This window comes from Myotis yumanensis, unplaced genomic scaffold, assembly GCF_028538775.1.
Source record: "Myotis yumanensis isolate MYYU_CA2020_CCGP unplaced genomic scaffold, mMyoYum1.0.hap1 SCAF_3, whole genome shotgun sequence".
Lineage (NCBI taxonomy): Eukaryota > Metazoa > Chordata > Mammalia > Chiroptera > Vespertilionidae > Myotis > Myotis yumanensis.
The window spans coordinates 121,124,030-121,143,209 of record NW_027223754.1 but is presented as its reverse complement, the minus strand read 5'-3'; the positions used below and the strand labels follow the sequence as shown (position 1 = coordinate 121,143,209).

The following is a 19,180-nucleotide window of genomic DNA, read 5'->3' as shown; positions in this document are numbered from 1 at the left end:
ATTTTAAAATCCAGAATCTGGTCTCCCTTAACCCCTTATTCTGGCTGTTCTCCGCATGTCCCCTGGGGAGGGTGGCCTCCCTTCACGGGGGAGGGAGTGGGAGTGGGGGTGGGCAGGCAGTTTGTACAGTGACCTGTGAGGACACGGAGACTGCATTTTCCAGGCTGAAGGCTGGGAAGAGCAGTGGCCTGAGCTCCAGGTATCCTGGAGACACTCAGAGAGGAATCCACTCTGCCCTTGGCCAAGCTCAGGCCTTACCAGGTGGTGGCAGAGTCCTTGTTAGTATTATTACTATTACTATGTTGTCATTACTATCACTGTTTTATTATTATTCCAACAATCCATGGAATGGGGGGTGGTGCTGCAGGAGCAGGTTAGTCAAAGAAGTCGGGGCCTGTCTGTTCCTGGCTTTAAAGAGCACGAAGCATCTGTCTCTGCCTCTCTGGGTTGGAGATAACGCTCAAAGCTGAACTGCCTCAGTGCAACAGGTACTGTGACCCATTCTTGGCTATAACCCCTTCAGTGATTGAAAACTCACCACCTCAAAGACAGGTCTGTGTGCTAGCTCAAGCTAAACATTGTCTTGATGTGTTTGCTGTTAAATACAGAAAGCAAGTCATAGGAGTGTCTGATCCAGCCCGGCTCAGTTGGTTAGAGCATCTTCCCATGCCTCAGAAGGCTGTGAATTCAATTCCTGGTCAGGGCACATACTCCAGTTGTGGGTTCGATCCCCAGTCGGAATGTATACAGAGGCAACCAATCGATGTTTCTCTCTCCTCTTATTCTCTCTCTAAAATCAATAAAACATATCCTCAGCTGAGGATTAAAAAAAGAGTGTCTGATCCTAACTGTGTGATATACACACGTACAAGATACAGCTACACACATTCACACGTATAAAGGAAACTAGAAGGCAACACAGCAAAAGGTTAACAGAAGGGAATAGTAGATCTAACCTGCCATCGCGCTGATGGCTTGTACAATGCTTAGCTCTGACAGTGGGCCTTTTATGTTTCTGATTTTGCTCTGTATATTACTTACGTAAAGAGGCCTTTTTAAATCATATTGGAAAAGGAATCCTTTCCTTGTAATGAACTAAACTCTGCCTTCCTACGATTTCCCATGTTCTCACCGGGCCTCTCCTTAGACTATGCTTTCTTTCAGTTCTCCAGAGGGATGCTGTGAGTGTCCCTGGGGGCTCTGGGGACACAGAGAGCTTACCAGGAACCAGAGCACCTCACCTTGCCTGTGGTCTTGACCCCCTTCCAGATGCAGAAGTAGCAGATGATCCAGGCAAGCAGGAGGCACAGGGCCAGTTCCCAACGCAGGGCTCCCAGGTCGTGGATGCCTGCAGTGATGCCCAGAACACGTCTCCTAATGAGTGGAAAAATAAACAAACAGGTGAAAGGCTAAAGGGGACAACTTGCCTCTGTCATCAAGTCTCCTGATTCTTAGAGCTGACCCCACAGATCTTATATTCCAGGCTTCCCCTGCCCCCACCCACTCCACCTTCCCATGGCCCTGCCATGTTCCCACCTGTTGTCTGTATGCCCCTGGCTGTTAGAAGACCAAATCACGTAATACCATAGGTATCTTTGTCTTTCTAACTCATTCAGATCTCTCTGTTGGAGAGAGAGAGAAAGAGAGAGAGAGAGGGAACGGTGAGGTAAGGAATGTATAAATGAGTATGTGGAGAGTAAATATTTATACGTGCAGGTTGATGAGCAAGTATGTGGGTATCAAGTGGAGGGGTCGAGTGTATAATAGTGCCTGAAGATGTGTACAGGAGTGATGGAAATGTGTGAGAGTGTGGGCACAGGTAGGTGTGAGGGTATAAGGGGTCATGTGGGAAGGTGAATGTGTGAGTGTAGAGTCTGCCAATTTCTGTGGTGTAAATGCTCTCACGTTGGCCAATGTGACTGAACATGGAGTTGGGAAAGGATGCGTACAATCAGCTCTCCTAAGTGGGTCCAGACTGTTTCCAGGAAACTAGTGGACATGTGTGGGTAGATGGCAAGTCTTGGTGAGTGTGTAGGGTACAGGGGATGTGAGGGTATAGGGTGGATAAATGTGTGAGTCTGGGTGAACATAGGTGGATTTGGGAGACGTAGGTGAACAACCGTGAGTAGATATGAGCGTCCCCTCATCTCTCAGTGATGTGTGGGGTGGGAGTAAGTGCTGGAAAACATGCACAGAGAGCCTTAAACTTGCACCCCAGGCCTTAGACATCCAAATTTCCTCTGCTTGAGGCCCCTTGGCCCGTGGCAACCAGGCCCACCACCTACTCCCAAAATTCTATGACAGGTGAGGTGAAGTTCTCAGAGGATGTCACTGTGTTGGCTCCTGAGTGGTTCAGAAAGTCCATGCAGTGCTCTGTTGGGGAAAAGGTGAGGAGTGCATTAACTAGGGATGAGATAGGAAGAGATGCCCTCACACCCTAGTACCTCTGACCCCCTGGTCTTATGGCCTGGTGGTCGCCAACATTCCAGATCCCAAGAGCTTTCTTTGAAACCCCCACCTCCAGAGTGTCAGGAATTGGCTGCTCAGGTGGTTCATGGGCTCAGCCCCCTACCCCATGTGCCTCACTCTGCTCTTGTTCCAGCCCACCAACCTCTGACACAATCCAGCCACCACAAGCCCAGCCTCTAGGGAGAGACCACATCCCAGGAGTTGAAACGATAGATACCTGTGTTCCAGGTATTGGTACAGGTTGTCCAGGGCAGCTCAGAGGTGAAGGAACTGAACAGATAGAAGAGGGCCCAGGCGAGAATGATGATGTAGTAGATGTTCAAATAGGACTCGATGACCACAGATGCCAAACCAATGCCTTCCGGAATGGGGAGAGGGGCAGGAAGCAATAAGAGAATCCATGAGATCAATGCCAGCCCAAAAAAGTCACCTAGAAACTGCCAGTTATGATTAGGATACTAGGTGCTACACAAAGAGAACCAGGTTTTATTTATTGGCCTGAGAAGCCATTTACAGACTGTTTTTCTGAGTAAGAAAAGTAGGTTACAGAACACTATCCTATGCATCCTGCCATTTTTATAATATACTAGAAGCCTGGTGCACGAAATTCATGCACTGGGGGGGGGGGGGTGGTGGTCCCTCAGCCCGGCCTGCGCCCTCCTGCAGTCCAGGAGCCCTTGAGGGATGTCAGTAGGACATCCTTAGCACTGCCCTGGATGTGGGAGAGGCTCCCACCACCTCCGCTGCACGTGAGCCAGCTCAGGGCTTCTGGCTGAGCTGTGCTCCCCCTGTGGGAGTGCACTGAGCACCAGGGGGCAGCTCCTGTGTTGAGCATCTGCCCCCTGATGGTCAATGTGCATCATAGCCACCGGTCCTTCTGCCATTTGGTCAATTTGCATATTAGCCTTTTATTATATAGGATATTTGAATGTGTTTTTTTATGAGAAAAATTCTGGAAGGACGGGAATCCAAAAGTTAACAAGTGGTTCCCTAGGTCAGTGATTTTTCAATCTTTTCCATTTCATGATGGCTAATTACTAAAATTCTGCAGCACACTAAAAAATATATTTTTTGGCCGATCTGACAAAAAAAAGTAGGTATAATTTTGATTCATTCACACCCAACAGCTATTGTTGTGCTGGCTGTTGTCACTTTTCAAGTTGACAATCTAAGGGAAAAGAGGTCAGTGTCCCTGACTAAATAGTCAGGAATTGCATGTTTTAAAAATTCTTGTGGCCCACGAGTTGAAAATCCTGCTCTAGGTTATAAGATTTGAGTTCACTTCTTACAGTTTTTTCTTTTTGCCTATCTGCATTTTCTAGTTTTTCTAGTACAATCATACATCACTTGTAACATTTTTAAAGGGTGGGAAGAACACAGGAGTAAGTATGGATATTTTGGTAAGAATCTGTCTCAAAATAAGAGCCAAAACCAGAAGAAAGCAAGGAAGAGAGCGCGGTCCAGACCTGTAGAGCCTGCTCAGCCTAAATGCCATCTCCCCCTGGGGGGCAAGTGTGGGCTGCCGGTGAAGCGTGTCGTTTGGACACCTAGCCTCAGTGGGGGCTTAGGGTGCAGCCAGTCACCTGGGCCGACCCTAGGAGACTGGGGTGGGAGGGCGGAGATCAGGAGCAGTCATCCACCCCGCCTTTGCCACGTTGGGTTAAAAGTAGCACTGCGCTGGCTGAGGTTAGTCTCGAGGTGTGAGAGCCAGCGGGGAGGAAGGGGGGCGGGGGCGCTCCAGCCCAGGAGAGGAGCTGCTTGTTCATCCTGCCTCCCGTCCCGGAGGATGTCAAACTCAAGAACTAACTAATGAAGAAGGTGGGAGACCTAGAGAGCCCAGGGCTGGTGGAGCAATCCACGCTGACGGACAACAATGCCCCCCACCCCCACTCCGTGCCAGGCCCAGATTCCCACTGGCCCATTGGCCTGGCAAACTCCGGGGTTGGGGTGGGGAGGCGGGGATGGGGACAGAGACGGGGCAGCCTCGGGTTGGGCCACGGGAGGGGACGTGGCGAGGGCTCCGATAGCGAGGGGGTCCCCGGGGAGCTGGCAGCCGCCAGGCGGGGTATTCAGAGCGAACAGAGCCGCACAGCAAACAAGCAGCCACTGTGCGCGGAACGCGCTGTGCTCCCTCTGCCGCCCACCCGGGAGCCCCACCCGCCCTGGGAGGCCGCCGGGCTGGAAGGGGCCCGCCCATCTCTGCGGGTGGGGAGGGGGTGGGCAGGAAGCAGGCGCCTGCGTGTAAGCTGAGGGAGGCGGAGGCTGTGGGTGAGCTGAGGGGTGAGTTTCCTCGGTGCCTCGCCCTTGCACTCAGGCTCCCCGGGAGGGTGGACGTGGGGCGGGGCTGGGCGGGGGCAGTTAGGCATGTACAGGGCAGGTAGTACCAGCCTGAGCCGTCCCACCAACATAGGCGCACACAACTGAAGTGAGCCTTTGCCTGAGACCTTAGGCCTTGGGGTCTCTTCAATTGGGAAAATAAGAAGGGAGCAGCAGTCTTCCCCGCCCCCCCCCCCCCCCCACCCCCGACCCCCAACCAATGCTGGTTCTGCTGCCCTGCCCATGGAAGTTAGTACCTGTGTGCTCCAGAGGCCAGCCCTGCTTGTGCCACCCCTGAGCTGGCGTGGCCCCGGATAGAACCCAGCTGTGGGCTCTGGCTGAAGGCACAGCACTCCTGGAGCCCCAGAACTCCGGAGCAGAAACCTGAGCGGGCCAAGCTCCACCCTGCCCCAGTCCCTCACTGCTGCCCCCACAGGGCCCCATGAGGCCGCAAGAGGAATTGGCCAGGCTAGCCTACCTCCCCTCCCCCAGTCAGTGGTCAGGTTCCCAGCCTGCTCAGGAGCTAGTGTCCCTCACTATGCCCACTTCTGTCCAGCCTACCAAGCTGGACCGCAGCCCCAGGCAGCCCAGGCCCCGGAGCTCCCTTAGGGGCTGACATGAGGGAGGGAGAGTCCTCTCTCCATTTCACATATGCAAGGACCCTCTCAGGGAGGAGGAGGACCCTGGGTTTCTCTCCCGCTGGCCCGCAGGGGACTGGCCCAACCCACTTTAGAGGGGCTGGTGGAAGGACACCCCAAGCTGCTCACATTAGTGCCAACCGATGCAGAGAGAAGAGGGCAGGGGTTGTCCCTAACATCATCCCTAACATAGGAAAGAGCATGAACCTTCAGCTCAGGTAGATCTGGGTTCAAATCCTTGGCAAATGGCCTCATTTTTCACATCTACAAAATGAGGTGACTAGAGTTATTATTGGAGAATTAGGTGAGGAACTGCAGGGAAAGTGCTGACATGAACCCTGACACACAGTAGGGCTCAACAGGTGTTAGACATCATCATCATCACTATTATTATATACTTTGGAGGCACGTCTGGGACCTCACCATATGCACAGCAACACGTTTTCTGTGAAGCTGGTGAAGATGAAGCTTCAGGGTCCCCCATTTGCAAGGCTCTGCTACTGATCTTTCATTTGTGACCTTTCATTTGACTTTCTTGAGGAGTGCCTTCCTCCTCAGCATGTATACGCCTGATTGTATCTCCTAAGTCCCCCACAGCACTTAGCACAGTATGAGAGTGGTTGAATGACAGGGTAGTGAGCAGATAGGAACGGAGAGTCAACAGTGAGATGGAGGCAGGCTAGTGGCCTGCGGGGAGGTGGGCCCGGGAGAACACTTACCTTGGAGAAGGGGGCAGATCTTCCTCCAGGCTGTGACGCTCCCTTGGCTGGTGTACTGGCCCAATGCCACCTCCAAGAAGAACACCGGGATGCCACAAGTGAAGAAGAAGATGAAGTAGGGGATGAAGAAGGCTCCTGCAGAGGAAGGAGAGGTATGGGCTGAGCCTTTAGCCTAGGCCTTCATCTCCCTCCTCACCCCTCCCAAGGGCACAAGTCGGCTTCCTCCTATCTGTGCCCAAGGACAGGCAGAAAATTTTCCAGTCTGAACCTTACTCAGGACAGGAAAGCTCTTGGAAGGGAAATTTCGGTGGAAATCCTAATGTATGCGCTATTTATTTGCTCAGTGTGTTTCACAAATCTAGTCAATTTATTATTTTTGGAACAAAAACATGTGTTCTGTATAATTTGATATGCTTATTAAATTATCACGTTTGTTACATTTTAGAGAAAAACAAATAAACAAAAACACCTCGGAAAAATTATTTTCCCTCTAATAATTTCAGAGGGATTTTTCCCTCCATCAGACTCTGATCTGAACTGGGCTCTCAGCAGAGAAGGCCATTCCTCTGCTCAGCCCCACTCTCAGGAACGGGGGTGTCAGCCAGCCAGGTGGTCCAGCACTGACTACAGGCCCTGACAGGAGGCGGGGCCTAACAGACATCCAGCAAATTACCTATGAGTGAATTTGAAGGCAACCCTAAGCCCACAGTACCCACTTTGGTCACAAAGACATACCCCACCTCAGAAGTATACCCATGGGCCGATGGATTATTGTTTATCGCACAATAATAACATTTAGCACTTATTTGGTGCTTACTGTATGTTAGGCACCCTTCTAAATGCTTCACCAACATCAAAATCCTCGCACAACAACCTGCCATTATATCCATTCTACAGATGAAAAACTGAGGCCACTTTAAAGATTCAAAAACTGAGACACAGATGAGAAAAGTGAAGCACAAACCCAAGTGGTCTTAGTCTGCGCTCTTAACTACTACATTGTAGTCCTAGTCAGTTGGCTCAGTGGATAGAGCATTGGCCTGTGGACTGAAGGGTTCCAGGTTTGATTCTGGTCAAGGGCATATGCCCAGGTTGCAGGCTCGATCCCCAGTAGGGGGCTTGCAGGAGACAGCCAATCAATGATTCTCTCTTATCATGGACTAGAGGCCCCGTGCACAGATTCATGCAACGGTGGGGTCGCTTAGCCTGTCCTGTGCCCTCTCGCAATCCAGGACCTCTAGGGGGATGTCAGACTGCCAGTTTCGGCCCGATCCCCACAGGGCTCAATCCCGCTCAATTGGGCCCCGCTGCGCCTGCTGTGGGAGCGCACTGACCACCAGGGGGAAGCTCCTGCATTGAGCGTCTGCCCCCTGGTGGTCAGTGTGCATCATAGCAACCGGTTGTTCCGTTGTTCGGTTGATTTGCATATTAGGGTTTTATTATATAGGAAACTAGTGGCCCAGTGCATGGATTCATGCACATTGAAAGGAAATTAATTAGAAGGTGGCCACTGGGCGAGACAGGCCAGACATGCCCTGGAGCCAACCTCCCGCAGTCCCTCCCTGGGTGGCTGCACCTGGGGCAGCACTGCAGCTCAAAGGGCATCTGTAGAGTGAGCAGGGTCCCTCTGGTAGGTGGGTTCCCTCAACCTGGCCTGTGGGGATCGGGCCGAAATCAGCAGTCTGACATCCCCTGAGGGGTCCCGGAGTGCGAGAGGGCAGTCTGCAAAGTTGCTGTCACTCAGCAGCTTCTGCATTGAGCATCTGCCCCCTGGTGGTCAGTGGGCATCATACCTACCAGGTGGTCGGCTGGTCAGCCAGTCACTTAGCCTTTTATATATATAGATAAATGTTTCTATCTCCCTCTCCCTTCCTCTTTGAAATCAATATATTTACTTATTCATATTTTTATAATATATTTTAACTACTACATTATAATGCCTCTCAAGTAATCCATATTACTTTGTAGAAAAACAGAAAATACAAAGAAAAAGAAAGGAAAAAAGCATTATATATCCTTCCAATTTCTTACAAACATACAGACAGATATATATATATATATATATTTCTTTTTTGGAAAAAATGAGACCCTACTATGTATTATTTCATAACCATTTTAAAATGTATACCATGAACTTCTTTTGATATCAGTAAATACATCTCTATGCCATCATTTACTGGCTGTATAGTATTCCACCTTAGGCATCTGTCCTAGTTTATTTTATCAGCATGACCTTTGGCCTTTTCTGTTGCTTCCTGAGAAAACTGCTATGATGCAGACCGTCATCCACATCCTGTGCACTTGTCTAATCTGCTCCTTAATATCAATTTCAACAGAGGAATTGGTGGGTCAGAGGGTATACACTTTTTTTATTTTTGCTTTTTTTTTTTGGTAAAATATATATAACATAAATTTTACCATTTTTAAGTATACCCTCCAGTGGCATTAAGTAAGTACATTCACACTGCTGTACAACCATCACCACTATCCATCTCCAGAACTTTTTCAGCCATCACAAACTGAAACTCTGTACCCATCAAACACTAACCACCCATTCTCCTCTCTCCCCAGCCCCTGGTAACCACCATTCTTTTTCTCTCTGAATATGCCTTTTCTAGGCACCTCATATAAAATGAATCATACAGTACTGATCCTTTTGTGACTGGCTTAGTTCATTTAGCATAAGGTCTTTAAGATTCAGCCATGTTGTAGCATGTGTTAGAATGTCCTTCCCTTTTTTTAAAAAAATTTTTTTTTTATTGATTTCAGAGAGGAAGGGGGAGGGAGAGAAAGATAGAAACATCAATGATGAGAGAATCATCAATTGGCTGCCTCCTGCATGCCTCACACTGGGGATCAAGCCCGCAACCTGGGCATGTGCCCTTGACCAGAATCGAACCTGGGACCAGTCAGTCTGCAGGTTGACACTCTATCCACTGAGCCAAACCAGCTAGGGCTGTCCTTCCTTTTTTTAAAAAAATAATTTTTTTATTGATTTCAGAGAGGAAGGGAAAGGGAGAGAGAACTATAAACATCAATGATGAGAGAGAATCATTGATCAGCTGCCTCCTGCATGCCCCCTACTGAGGATCAAGCCTGAAACCTGGGCACCTGCCCTGACTGGGAATCCAACTGTGACCTCCTGGTTCATAGGTTGATGCTCAACTGCTGAGCCACACTGGCCGAATTTATATATATATATATATATACTAGAGGCCCGGTATATATATAAAATTTGTGCACTGGGGGGGGGGGGGGGGGTCCCTCAGCCCAGCCTGCACCCTCTCGCAGTCTGGGAGCCCTCGGGGTATGTCCGACTGACGCAGAGGCGGGACAGCCTCCCGCCATCGCCACTGAGCTCGCCAGCCGTGAACCTGGCTTCTGGCTGAGCGGTGCTCCCCCTGTGGGAGCGTACTGACCACCATGGGGCAGCTTCTGCATTGAGCGTCTGCCCCCTCGTGGTCAGTGTGCATCACTAGTGACCGGTCGTTTCACCGTTCGGTCGATTTGTGTATTAGCCTTTTATTATATAGGATTTGAGTTTTTTCCACCTTTCAGGTATGAACATTTTTTAAAGATCTTTCACGTGCATTTCCAAATTGCCCTCCAAAATTTGTGTACCAATCTGCATTCCCAACAGCAACACATGAGAAGGATTTGTGGGTCTTCAGGCCCCAGGGAGCCACGGCCAGCCAGTAACTCTCCCTTAAGTTCTGAAGTCCTTTACATCCTGAGTAACGCTAGAGCATCAGTCACCCCGGGCTAATCAACACCACTGACTCTGGTTTCCTGGCTTAGGGAGTTGCAGGGATTCGGCTGGGAGTGGTGCTCAGGAGCAGGGATGTGGCTGGGAGACTCCCCAGGGGGCACTTTACAGGAAGCCTGTGGGGGCACATGACCCAGAGGCTCCTTCCCACTTGCTGCGTGGTGACCCTTCCCCTCTAGTCAAGAAAATGGCTTTAGTTCTATTATTGAAATGGAGACTTCTGCCCCACAGAGGAAGGGGTGCCCTCAGGGGGCCTGGAGCTGGCCTGCCTCGGGTTGAGTCCACCCAGGAAGGGAGGGACTAGGCTTGGGCCTTTGGGACACTGGGAGGAGGTTGGGTCTAGACCAGTGACGGCGAACCTTTTGAGCTCGGCGTGTCAGCATTTTGAAAAACCCTCACTTAACTCTGGTGCTGTGTCACATATAGAAATTTTCTGATATTTGCAACCATAGTAAAATAAAGACTTATATTTTTGATATTTATTTTATATATTTAAATGCCATTTAACAAAGAAAAATCAACCAAAAAAATGAGTTCGCGTGTCACCTCTGACACGTGTGTCATAGGTTCGCCATCACTGGTCTAGATGGACTATAGGGGTGCTTTCCCTGTGGATTTCCAACCATGAACACTGCAAACACCCTTCCCTCCACCTCCCTTGGCTGAGTTTTATCGGTACCTGCCCAGGCCATGGGCACAGGCAGTCTGTGATGCCACAGGGATCTGTGCACACGGGTGCCCGGAGGCCATTGCTCCCTCCCTCTGCGCTAAGGTGCGCCTGCGCCTCAGTATCCTTGCCACGCACTCTCCCCTGAACTGCTGACAATCAGGAAACTCAGAATTTCCTAAAACTCTCTTTTGGAAGAAATAATTTGAGGATGATCTGTTTTTGGTGACTCCCTGCTTTTTTATAACCAAAGACATTATTAGACCAATAACTTTATTACTCTTTCATTCCTTTTGAAAGATTGTTCTCTACAGAACTAGAGAAAAATAATAATCCATCGACAACCATTTTAACTAATAATTATTAATAATTCTTTTTAATTAATATATTAGTAAAAACTATATTTAACTGCCACCCAGAGCGAATGGTCAGCTTGAGGTAAACCATATTACCACACAGAGTTAGTACTATTCTAGTCTAAAGCAAAAAACTGACATTTAGGTCAGCCTGTGGAGTTCCCACATAGATCTATTATAAGTCGTCTAGATAAGGAAATTACTCCCTGGGCCTTCACTACTACCTTCCTAAAGCCCCAAAGACCAGTGACCCCAGAAGGAGATCCTGACCTCGCTTAGTCCCCGCATTAAAGGGAACATGATCGAGGCAGCATGTCTTTCCCAAACAGTTAGGTTGGGACAGAGCTAAGCGAGAACTTGGGTGACAGAAACGAACACAGAACCTGCACAGTACATGTGATCTGGTCTCGCCATTTCACAGATGACCTGGGCTCAGCCTGTCCCTGCATGCTGTCATAGGTGCTTGTCTCTCACCCCACCCCATGGTCAGTACAGAGGTCACGGCCACAGCTGCAGCCACCAGGCAGGACAGAGGTGGGGTGGGCACTGGAACCTGGGCTGGCATCATCCCTTCTTTTCAGATGGCAAGGCGAGGGGCATGCAGCGCTGTGGGAGCCAGCGAACCTGGCTTCCGGGACCTACTGCTGCCATCCAGCTCTGTGGTTTGGGGTGCCCTCTATGAAATGAGGGCTCTGCCTAGCTCATCTTTAGCTCTAGATCTAACATCCTATGTGTCCATGAAACTGTGGCTTGGGATAAAGAAGTAGGTCACTGCCTCTACCTCTTCTTCCTGCCACCCCTCATCTCTGGTCCAGCATTAGTCCCCCACTCCCAGTTTTGGCTCCATAGCCCTAACCTTCCCAGGAAATCCTATTTCTATTTCTTTGGAGTCATTGGTTCAAGCAGTTTGTAATAATAACTGAGCAAGATGCATGGTGGATACTCAGTGAAAATGTGTCAAATTAAATATAGATAGTGTTTCAAAGGATTTTCTAAATAATGGTTACCTGTACATGAGAATGTTTCTTGTTTGCTTGTTTGTTTGTTTTTTACCTTCCAGAATATTTCTAATGTTCACTATTCTATATATATAAAAGTCCAGTGACCGAATAGCAGAATGACCAGAATGACCAGTTGCTATGATGCACACTGCGGCAGCCAACTGGCCCGATCCGGGCCCCAGTTGGCCCCCCAACCTCCCTCGGCCCCTCCCTCTGGCTGGCCTTTCTCCCAAAAGCCCCCACACACACACCCTGATTGGGGGCGAGGCCAGACAGCCAACTGCCCACGGCCCCTCCCCCCAGCCAGCCAACCTCCTGGTGTCCCTCCCCCTGGGCAGGCCCCCCTGATAGGCCTGGATTGCTGGCCAGGCCGAGGTACCCCACCTGTACATGAATTCGTGCACCAGGTCTCTAGTAAACATATTATTTCCACAAGAGTGCAGGTATTTCAAAAGGCAAGCATGGATCTGGCCAGTCACAAATAAATTCATGGAAATATGAAACATTCCAAATAGGTAAATCCATAGCACAGAATGTAGATTAGCAGTTGGCAAGGACTAGCGGGAGAGGGAATAAGAAGTGACTATAAACAAGTACGGGGTTTCTTTTGGGGATGATGAAAATGTCCCAAAATTAATGGTGGTGATGGCTGCACAGTTCTGTGAATACACTAAAAACCATTTAATTGTGCACTTAAAAGGAGTATTCTGGCCCCTCCTTACCAAGCCCCTGCTCATGTTTACTACCAGTGCTGAAAAATAATAAAATTATATTTCTTTAATTTTAAAAACTCATAGACAAGATAATATTACTCTTTCATTCCTTTGTCTAGATAAGGAAATTACTCCCTGGACCTTCACTACTACCTTCCTAAAGCCCCAAAGACCAGTGACCCCAGAGGGAGACACTGACCTCGCTTAGTCCCCGCATTAAAGGGAACATGATCGAGTTTCACCGATTGAAACTCCTCAGTGGTTCCCACCTCACTCAGAGCAGTGCCTGCGAGACCTGGGCCGCTGCCCCACTGTTCAAGTGTTCTGCACCTGGTTTCCATCCATGAGAGTCGCTCCGTCACCTCCTTCAACTCTTTATTCTAATGTCTCCTCCTCAGTGAAATGTTTCCTGGTATCTTAGTTTATATTTCAAACCCCACTCCCCCACTCTGTGGCCCAGCATTCCCTCTCCCTCTTCCCGGCTTTGCTTCTCACCATTTCACTCATCACCATTTGACATATCACATATTTTACTTATTTGTCTGTAATCTGCCACCCTTCACTAGAATACAACATGTGGAATATGTTTGTTTTGTATCTAGAACAGTGGCTGGCACATACTATGCCCACAACAATATTAGTTGAATAAATGAATGACTCCTGTCAACACTGGCATGTGTACAGAGCAATGAAGGAGCTTATTAAAAACCCAGATTCCTAGGTCCTGCTGTTGCTCATTTAATCTTTGCTGTAGCCCTGCGGGGTGTCATCGCCATTTCACAGAGGGGGACACTAAGGCCAGTGGTGGAGCTAGAACTCGAACTCAAGTCCTCTGCTCCATCCCAGCCTCCTTCCATTTTACCACAGTGCCCAGGCAGGAGGCAGCCAGGTGGGCACTGCCTGGTTATCAGGGCACAGCTCTCCCCACCGCGCCTGCCTCAGAATGAACTCACCACCTCCGTTTTTGTAGCAGAGATAGGGAAACCTCCAGACATTGCCCAGCCCAATGATCTCCCCGGCCACGGACAGCACAAACTCCATCTTGTTGGTCCATTGGCCCCGATCCTTCACCTGGTCCTCGCCTTCCTGGTCCAGCTTCTCTCCCTCCTCAGGGACCCAGGTGACCATAGGAGGCACATCCTCGTGGACTGCCACTTTCCTGTCCATAGCCCCGTAACGGATCTAGAGGCCGCCGAGCTGGGAGTGGGGCCAGATGGTGAGAGAGGCACAGCCTGGTGGGAGGAAAAGGAATGAGGTGTGCAACCCCGACACATGCCTGCCATCCCTGCTTTCCCCATCCCAATCTTTCATTATTGTTGGAATATTGCTTTAATATTGTTGGAATGTTGCTTTAATGTTGTTGGAAGGTTGCTTTAATATTGTTGGAATGTTGCTTTAATATTGATTTTCTTCTGAAGCTCTCAATGGCATTTACACCTAAAGTTATGCTTTGCTCTCATGACTCTAAAAACAAATAGGGACCAAATCTTAGCTTGCCCATTTTGTCGATGGGAACACCCAGGCCTTGACAGATGAAGTGACTTGTCTAAATAAAACCAGTTAGAACTATATTTAAACCCAGGCTTCCTGCCTTTTATTCCAAGTCCCTTTTGATCTTCACAGTCAGCCACCTGTGTGCCCCAGCTCCTCAGCCTTCAGGCCAGAAGGGATCAAGGCTGCCAGGGATAACAGGTCAAAGGGCAGATGTGGCAGAGGTGACGGCATGGTTTTCTGCTGGCCAGCTGTGTGCTCGTCCCTGTGCCAGGGTGATCGACCAACTCAGGGTAAACATGGGAGCCAGCTAGCTCGAGACATCTGATTGGGAGGGAAGGGGAAGGTGGGGCCTCTGAGCAAGGCCAGATGAGGACTAGGATTGGTGCCAGGACCGAGGGTAGGACTTCAAAGGAACCCTGGTTCTTTTTCTCTGTTGTACCTCTGTCCTGAGAACAGGGTGGAGTCCTGGTGATAGAAGGGATCACCAGAGCGATTCTCACTTGGGTGGTGGTCTTCTCCAGATCAGAGTGACCCCTCAAGGAATGGGCTCGGAAGTAGCTGCATATTATAGCAGGTCGCTGCCCTTCCCTACTCTTTGCTCTGCTAATGAGCCCAAAGCTCCCTGGACTTTCAGGAAAATCACGTGGGCCACTCAGTTTTACTCTGCCCTCTTGTTGTCTGTTTGTCAATTGCCACGACACAGATGGCTGGTGTTGTACCTACAAATCACTATTTGCCTCCCCTTCTCTCTCCCCCACCCCACAATCTCCCTGAGGCTACCTCTTGCCTCTGTTTCCCTTGGGCTGCCGGGAGGAGGTGCCAAGAGTGCAGAGGGGAACACCTTGCCTACGAAGGAAGGGCGTTGGGGCATCAAGTCACTCAGAGCCACCGAGTGCTCCATGCTCCTCCATGGCTCTGGGGAAACACAGGGTCCTTTTTATTAAAAGAAGAGTCTGTGTTTATTTGTTGGTCCTTTTAACCCAGGCAACAGCCCAAGTCCAAGGTGTGGCAGGAGCCATTCGAGGTTGTGGAAATTTTTGAAGGTGACTTGAAGGGTGCAGGTTATCCCAGGAATGGGAACACATGTCAGGGTGAAATTCCGGTGTTGGCACCTACTCAGAGGCTGCTATTGCAAGCTCAGCCTAGGAGGGGAGATGAGGAGAGAGGCACACAGTGGATATAAGGGAGGGTGAGTGGAAGAAGGGAATGGAGCAAGCTCCGGGTTCAGAGTAAGCAGCAGACCTCAGGGGCCTTGGGAACCAGAGCCTCAGGTTGAAAGAGCAGGGTAGTCTAGCCCCAGGGGGAACGTTGATGATACCTGAACCAACTGTGGATGCTGCTACAGAATTTCAGCTGGGGCACCCTGAGGATCGGCCCTTGAATCATTATCAAACAAATGAATGGATGGATGGGTGGGTGAATGAATGAATGGACTAAAAAACTGATGAAAAAAGCACCAGACAGAAACCAAAGTTCTAGTCCAAACCTAGCTAATAACAGTAATCAGTTAACATTTGAATAAGCTCTGTCCTAAAAACATATACATCTTTATATACATTTTTAGATTTCATCTTCATCAGAATCTTTGGGTATTACTATTAACTCCATTTTATAAATGAGGAAATGCTCAGAGAAATTAAGGACGAGAACTGAGCGCATCAGGTGCTCAGTAAAAGCTTTTTTTTAATGGTTTGCATAAACTTACCAAAGTAGTAAGTGGTGGAGCTGAGTCTCTAACTTGCTGTGTGACCTTAGGCAAATCACACCTCCTCTCTGGGCTTTACGCCTCCTGGAAGAGAGAATAACCTTTGCTCAGTAGGGGTGCTGGGAGGGCAGGGGATCAAAATCAGATCCTTAAAAGACAAGGAGAGACGATTGCCTTTGCTTACCAAGCCATAGGGTAGCTCAGCTCAGGGTGAGCTCAAGCATAAGAGTCGACAAAGGGATGGTCAGGAGACAAGCCTTACTGCTCCCCAACCAGAAGCAGCTATTTCAGGGCTAAGCTGTCCTCAGCAGTTAGAGGTGGGGAAGGAGTACATGAGTGGGAGCCAGAGGAGAGAGTGGGATCAGAAAGCAAATCTCAGAACCCAGTTTGGCCACAGGATTTGGGTTGTATCACAGATGGGATGGGGAGAGAAGAGAACATGAACTCATGAACTGACACTAATGTGACTTTTTTTTAGTTAAAAAAAATGTTATTGGGAGGACCATAACTTATGGGTAAGAATGAAAAACCGGAATGGCAGAAGGAAGGCGAGGGCATGTGAAAAGGAAAGCTGGCCCAGAGCCAGGGTAAGTCAGGGGGAAACAGGCTTCATTTGAGCAACCGGGATTCAGGTTAGACTCGGGGGAGAAATGTCCAGGAAGATGTTAGGCATCAAAACAAGCTGTACAGAGCTCTCCTTTTTGGGATACTTTCAAAAGCCAGAAGGACAGTATACCTGGCCCTCCTTCTACCCTCACCCCACCCCACCCCCGTGCCCTTCCACCGAAGCCCATTTGCTAAGGATAAACAGCAGTGTTATCCACAGTCGGGATGACTTCCAGAGATCTCCCCCTTCCCAAGTCCACCCCAGCCCTGTCACCTCTCCAGCCCCTAGCATCATCTCCCCAGGCTGCCCACCTGCTCTGCCAAGCTGCGGCAGGGTGTGGGGGCATGCAGTGGACCTCACCATACCTCAGTGCCCTCCAGAAGCAAAGAACCAACGGCCACACCGGGCTGCGTGCTGCCCATCGAGGAAATATTCAAAAGACAGCAAGTCCAAAATTAACTGTTTGTAGGAGGCAGGCATGTGGACGGAGGCCTGGACCAGGTCTAGCAGAGGAGCAGACAAGTGTGGAAACGCTACTCCCCGCATACTGCTGGGACCCCAGCTCAGCCCTGTCACACCCCAGGCCGGCATGGGGCACCCCAGCTCCCACCTCAGCCCACACCCACATACCAGTTGCCGTTTCCGTACACACACTGGTGCCATTCCCGTCACGTCCCTTTGCACACACATACCTGTGTGCATGGCACCAAAACCTGGCTCCCGTCTAGTCCTTCATACCCCGGGGGCTGCTTGGCTTGGCTGGTAGCCGCCTGCACCTTCCGTCAGCCCCCTCACAACCCCCTTCAGGCACCAGCATGCCCATGCCTTCCCTGAGCCAGGCAGCTTCCTCCTCCTGCTCTGCTAGTAGGGGGACAGGAGTCCCTCACTAGTGGGGTGGGGGGGCAGGAGCCCCTCACTTGTGATTGCTAACTGCAGACCATGGGCCTTCAGGAATGGCCGAGGTTTCTCCTGTCTGCTTCTCCTCCCACATTGCTGGGCACCGTCTGCTTCCCGCTCCCTCTTAGTCAGGTGATCACCCCCTCCTTCACTCACTCCCTGTGGCCGTCCCCCATCTATGGACTTGTCTGCTCCCCAGGCTTATTCCGGAGCAACTCAGATGCCGTGGATGGTGAGGGGGAGCTGGGACACCCCTTGTCCTGGGATCCTGGGCATCAGACTTTGCTCTGGCCCAGTGCATGGCATCACAGACACACACAGTCTGCCTCTCGGGTCTCCTGATGCAGCCCCTCTGAGGACCCTCTCAGAGGCTGTGAAGACAGATCCAGCCCCCCACCTCCTGCTCACCTCAGCCCCGATCCGGCTCCTGTGGTCAGCTCAGCTCCATGCCTCAGGTCCCCAGGAGAGCCCAGGGAAGCCACTACGGGAATACCCAGAGAGACAGGACCTGAAAGGGAAATTGTCCTCCACCTTCGCTCCTTCTCCTGTTCTCCCAGCTCAGAATCGCATCTGAGCTGTGTCCTGGGCTCCCAGACAGAAAGTGACTGGCGTGTGTGTGAGTGTATTGGGAAGTGAAGGGGCAGAGAAATACCACGAGCAACAGGAGGGATTGAGGTCAAAAGTTTGTGAACCAGGATTACAACATCTAATCTCAGTAAGTCAAGTCCTCTGTCCCCAGTCCCCCACCCCCACTCCCTCCCTCCGCAGCCCCTCCCGCCCTCCCAGCGTGCTGTCCCAAGAGGACCCCTCAAAGCGGGGCTCAGAGACTCAGATCCGACCTCAGCTCTCTTCCTTTTGTTCCTTGCCCTTTCCCTCGTCCCCCTTCTCACCTTGCCCGATCCTGGTACCAGCCCCTTCCTAGGGGTGAGGAGATGAGGCCAGCCTCCTCTCGCCAGAGCTGAGGATGGAGCACCAACTCCCAGGCTGGAAACCGAGAACCTCAGAGGGGAGTTGGCCTCAGTGACAGAGTCCGGGAGGAGGGTGAATCACATGCTGGACTTTTCCACCAAGTACTTGCCCTCTGTGGTTTCGAGGCAGGCTCCGGACCTGCACAGCAACTACCCTTTTCCTTGGGATTTTCCTAGAGAAAGTGCCCAGAGCACACCTCAAGGAACCCAAAGGACACAGGTTTGCAGTCACACCTGAGTTTGAACTCCTCCTCTTGTCATTTGCCGTCATGTGAGCCTCCGTTTATCAGTCTGTAAAAGGTACCAGTATATTACAATACCCACTTTGTAGAGTTGCTGTGAGGGCTGAAGCAATAGGGCAAACTGCTTGGGATAACATAGGTGCTTAAGGGGAGCTGTAGGTGTTTGCTGTGGGTCCTCTGAAGGCTGGGGCTGGGGTGGTAGAGTGTGTGGTCCAGGCAGCCCTAAGGCACACAGCTGTGCCTTGTCTGGTTGCCTGGCAGCTATGCGTGGTGAAACGCGCTGAATAATGTGTATGTCCCATGCTGTGCGCCCGGGGAGCTTATCCAGAACAGGGTCCTGTCTCTATTCCTGAGCGCACCCTCACGGTGTTGGAGGACTGACCGAGGCCCATTCATTCAGATTCATTCAGAACAGCTGGTGTCTCTTTCAAGGCAATGAAGATGCTTCCTCAGCTCTAGATGGTACGGAGGAGGGGAAGTTGTGGGGAGAAAGGGAAATTTCCCTTTGCAGGAGCTTCCCCTACATAATTTAGAACTTCCCAGCAGGGCTGAGATTGAAGTGAGAATCTCTGTTTGTAATTTTCCATCAAGCACCCCCGTCGCTGTATCTCAGGCCCCTCCC

At 50.4% G+C, this 19,180-nt stretch overlaps 1 protein-coding gene across 5 annotated transcripts in view; it reads right to left on the bottom strand.

The window, feature by feature from the left end:
- The window catches only part of SLC6A12 (solute carrier family 6 member 12), a 28,335-nt gene extending 10,009 nt beyond the window's left edge, over window positions 1–18,326 (bottom strand). The window contains exons 1-8 of one of the 5 annotated variants that reach the window (XM_070409513.1): window positions 18,188–18,209; window positions 17,757–17,856; window positions 15,845–15,928; window positions 13,599–13,877; window positions 6,143–6,277; window positions 2,687–2,827; window positions 2,286–2,373; window positions 1,242–1,374 (exon numbers count right to left, since the gene is read on the bottom strand). In XM_070409513.1, the coding sequence (XP_070265614.1) occupies window positions 1,242–1,374; window positions 2,286–2,373; window positions 2,687–2,827; window positions 6,143–6,277; window positions 13,599–13,812 (711 nt within the window). In that variant the 5' untranslated portion in view covers window positions 13,813–13,877; window positions 15,845–15,928; window positions 17,757–17,856; window positions 18,188–18,209. Of the gene's footprint in view, window positions 1–1,241; window positions 1,375–2,285; window positions 2,374–2,686; window positions 2,828–6,142; window positions 6,278–13,598; window positions 13,878–15,844; window positions 15,929–16,816; window positions 17,019–17,081; window positions 17,107–17,143; window positions 17,306–17,756; window positions 17,857–18,187; window positions 18,210–18,238 lie in introns of those variants that run through there. The other 4 variants (XM_070409515.1, XM_070409514.1, XM_070409516.1 and 1 more) reach the window with 4 other exon arrangements.
- Between the last annotated feature and the right edge of the window lie 854 nt (window positions 18,327–19,180).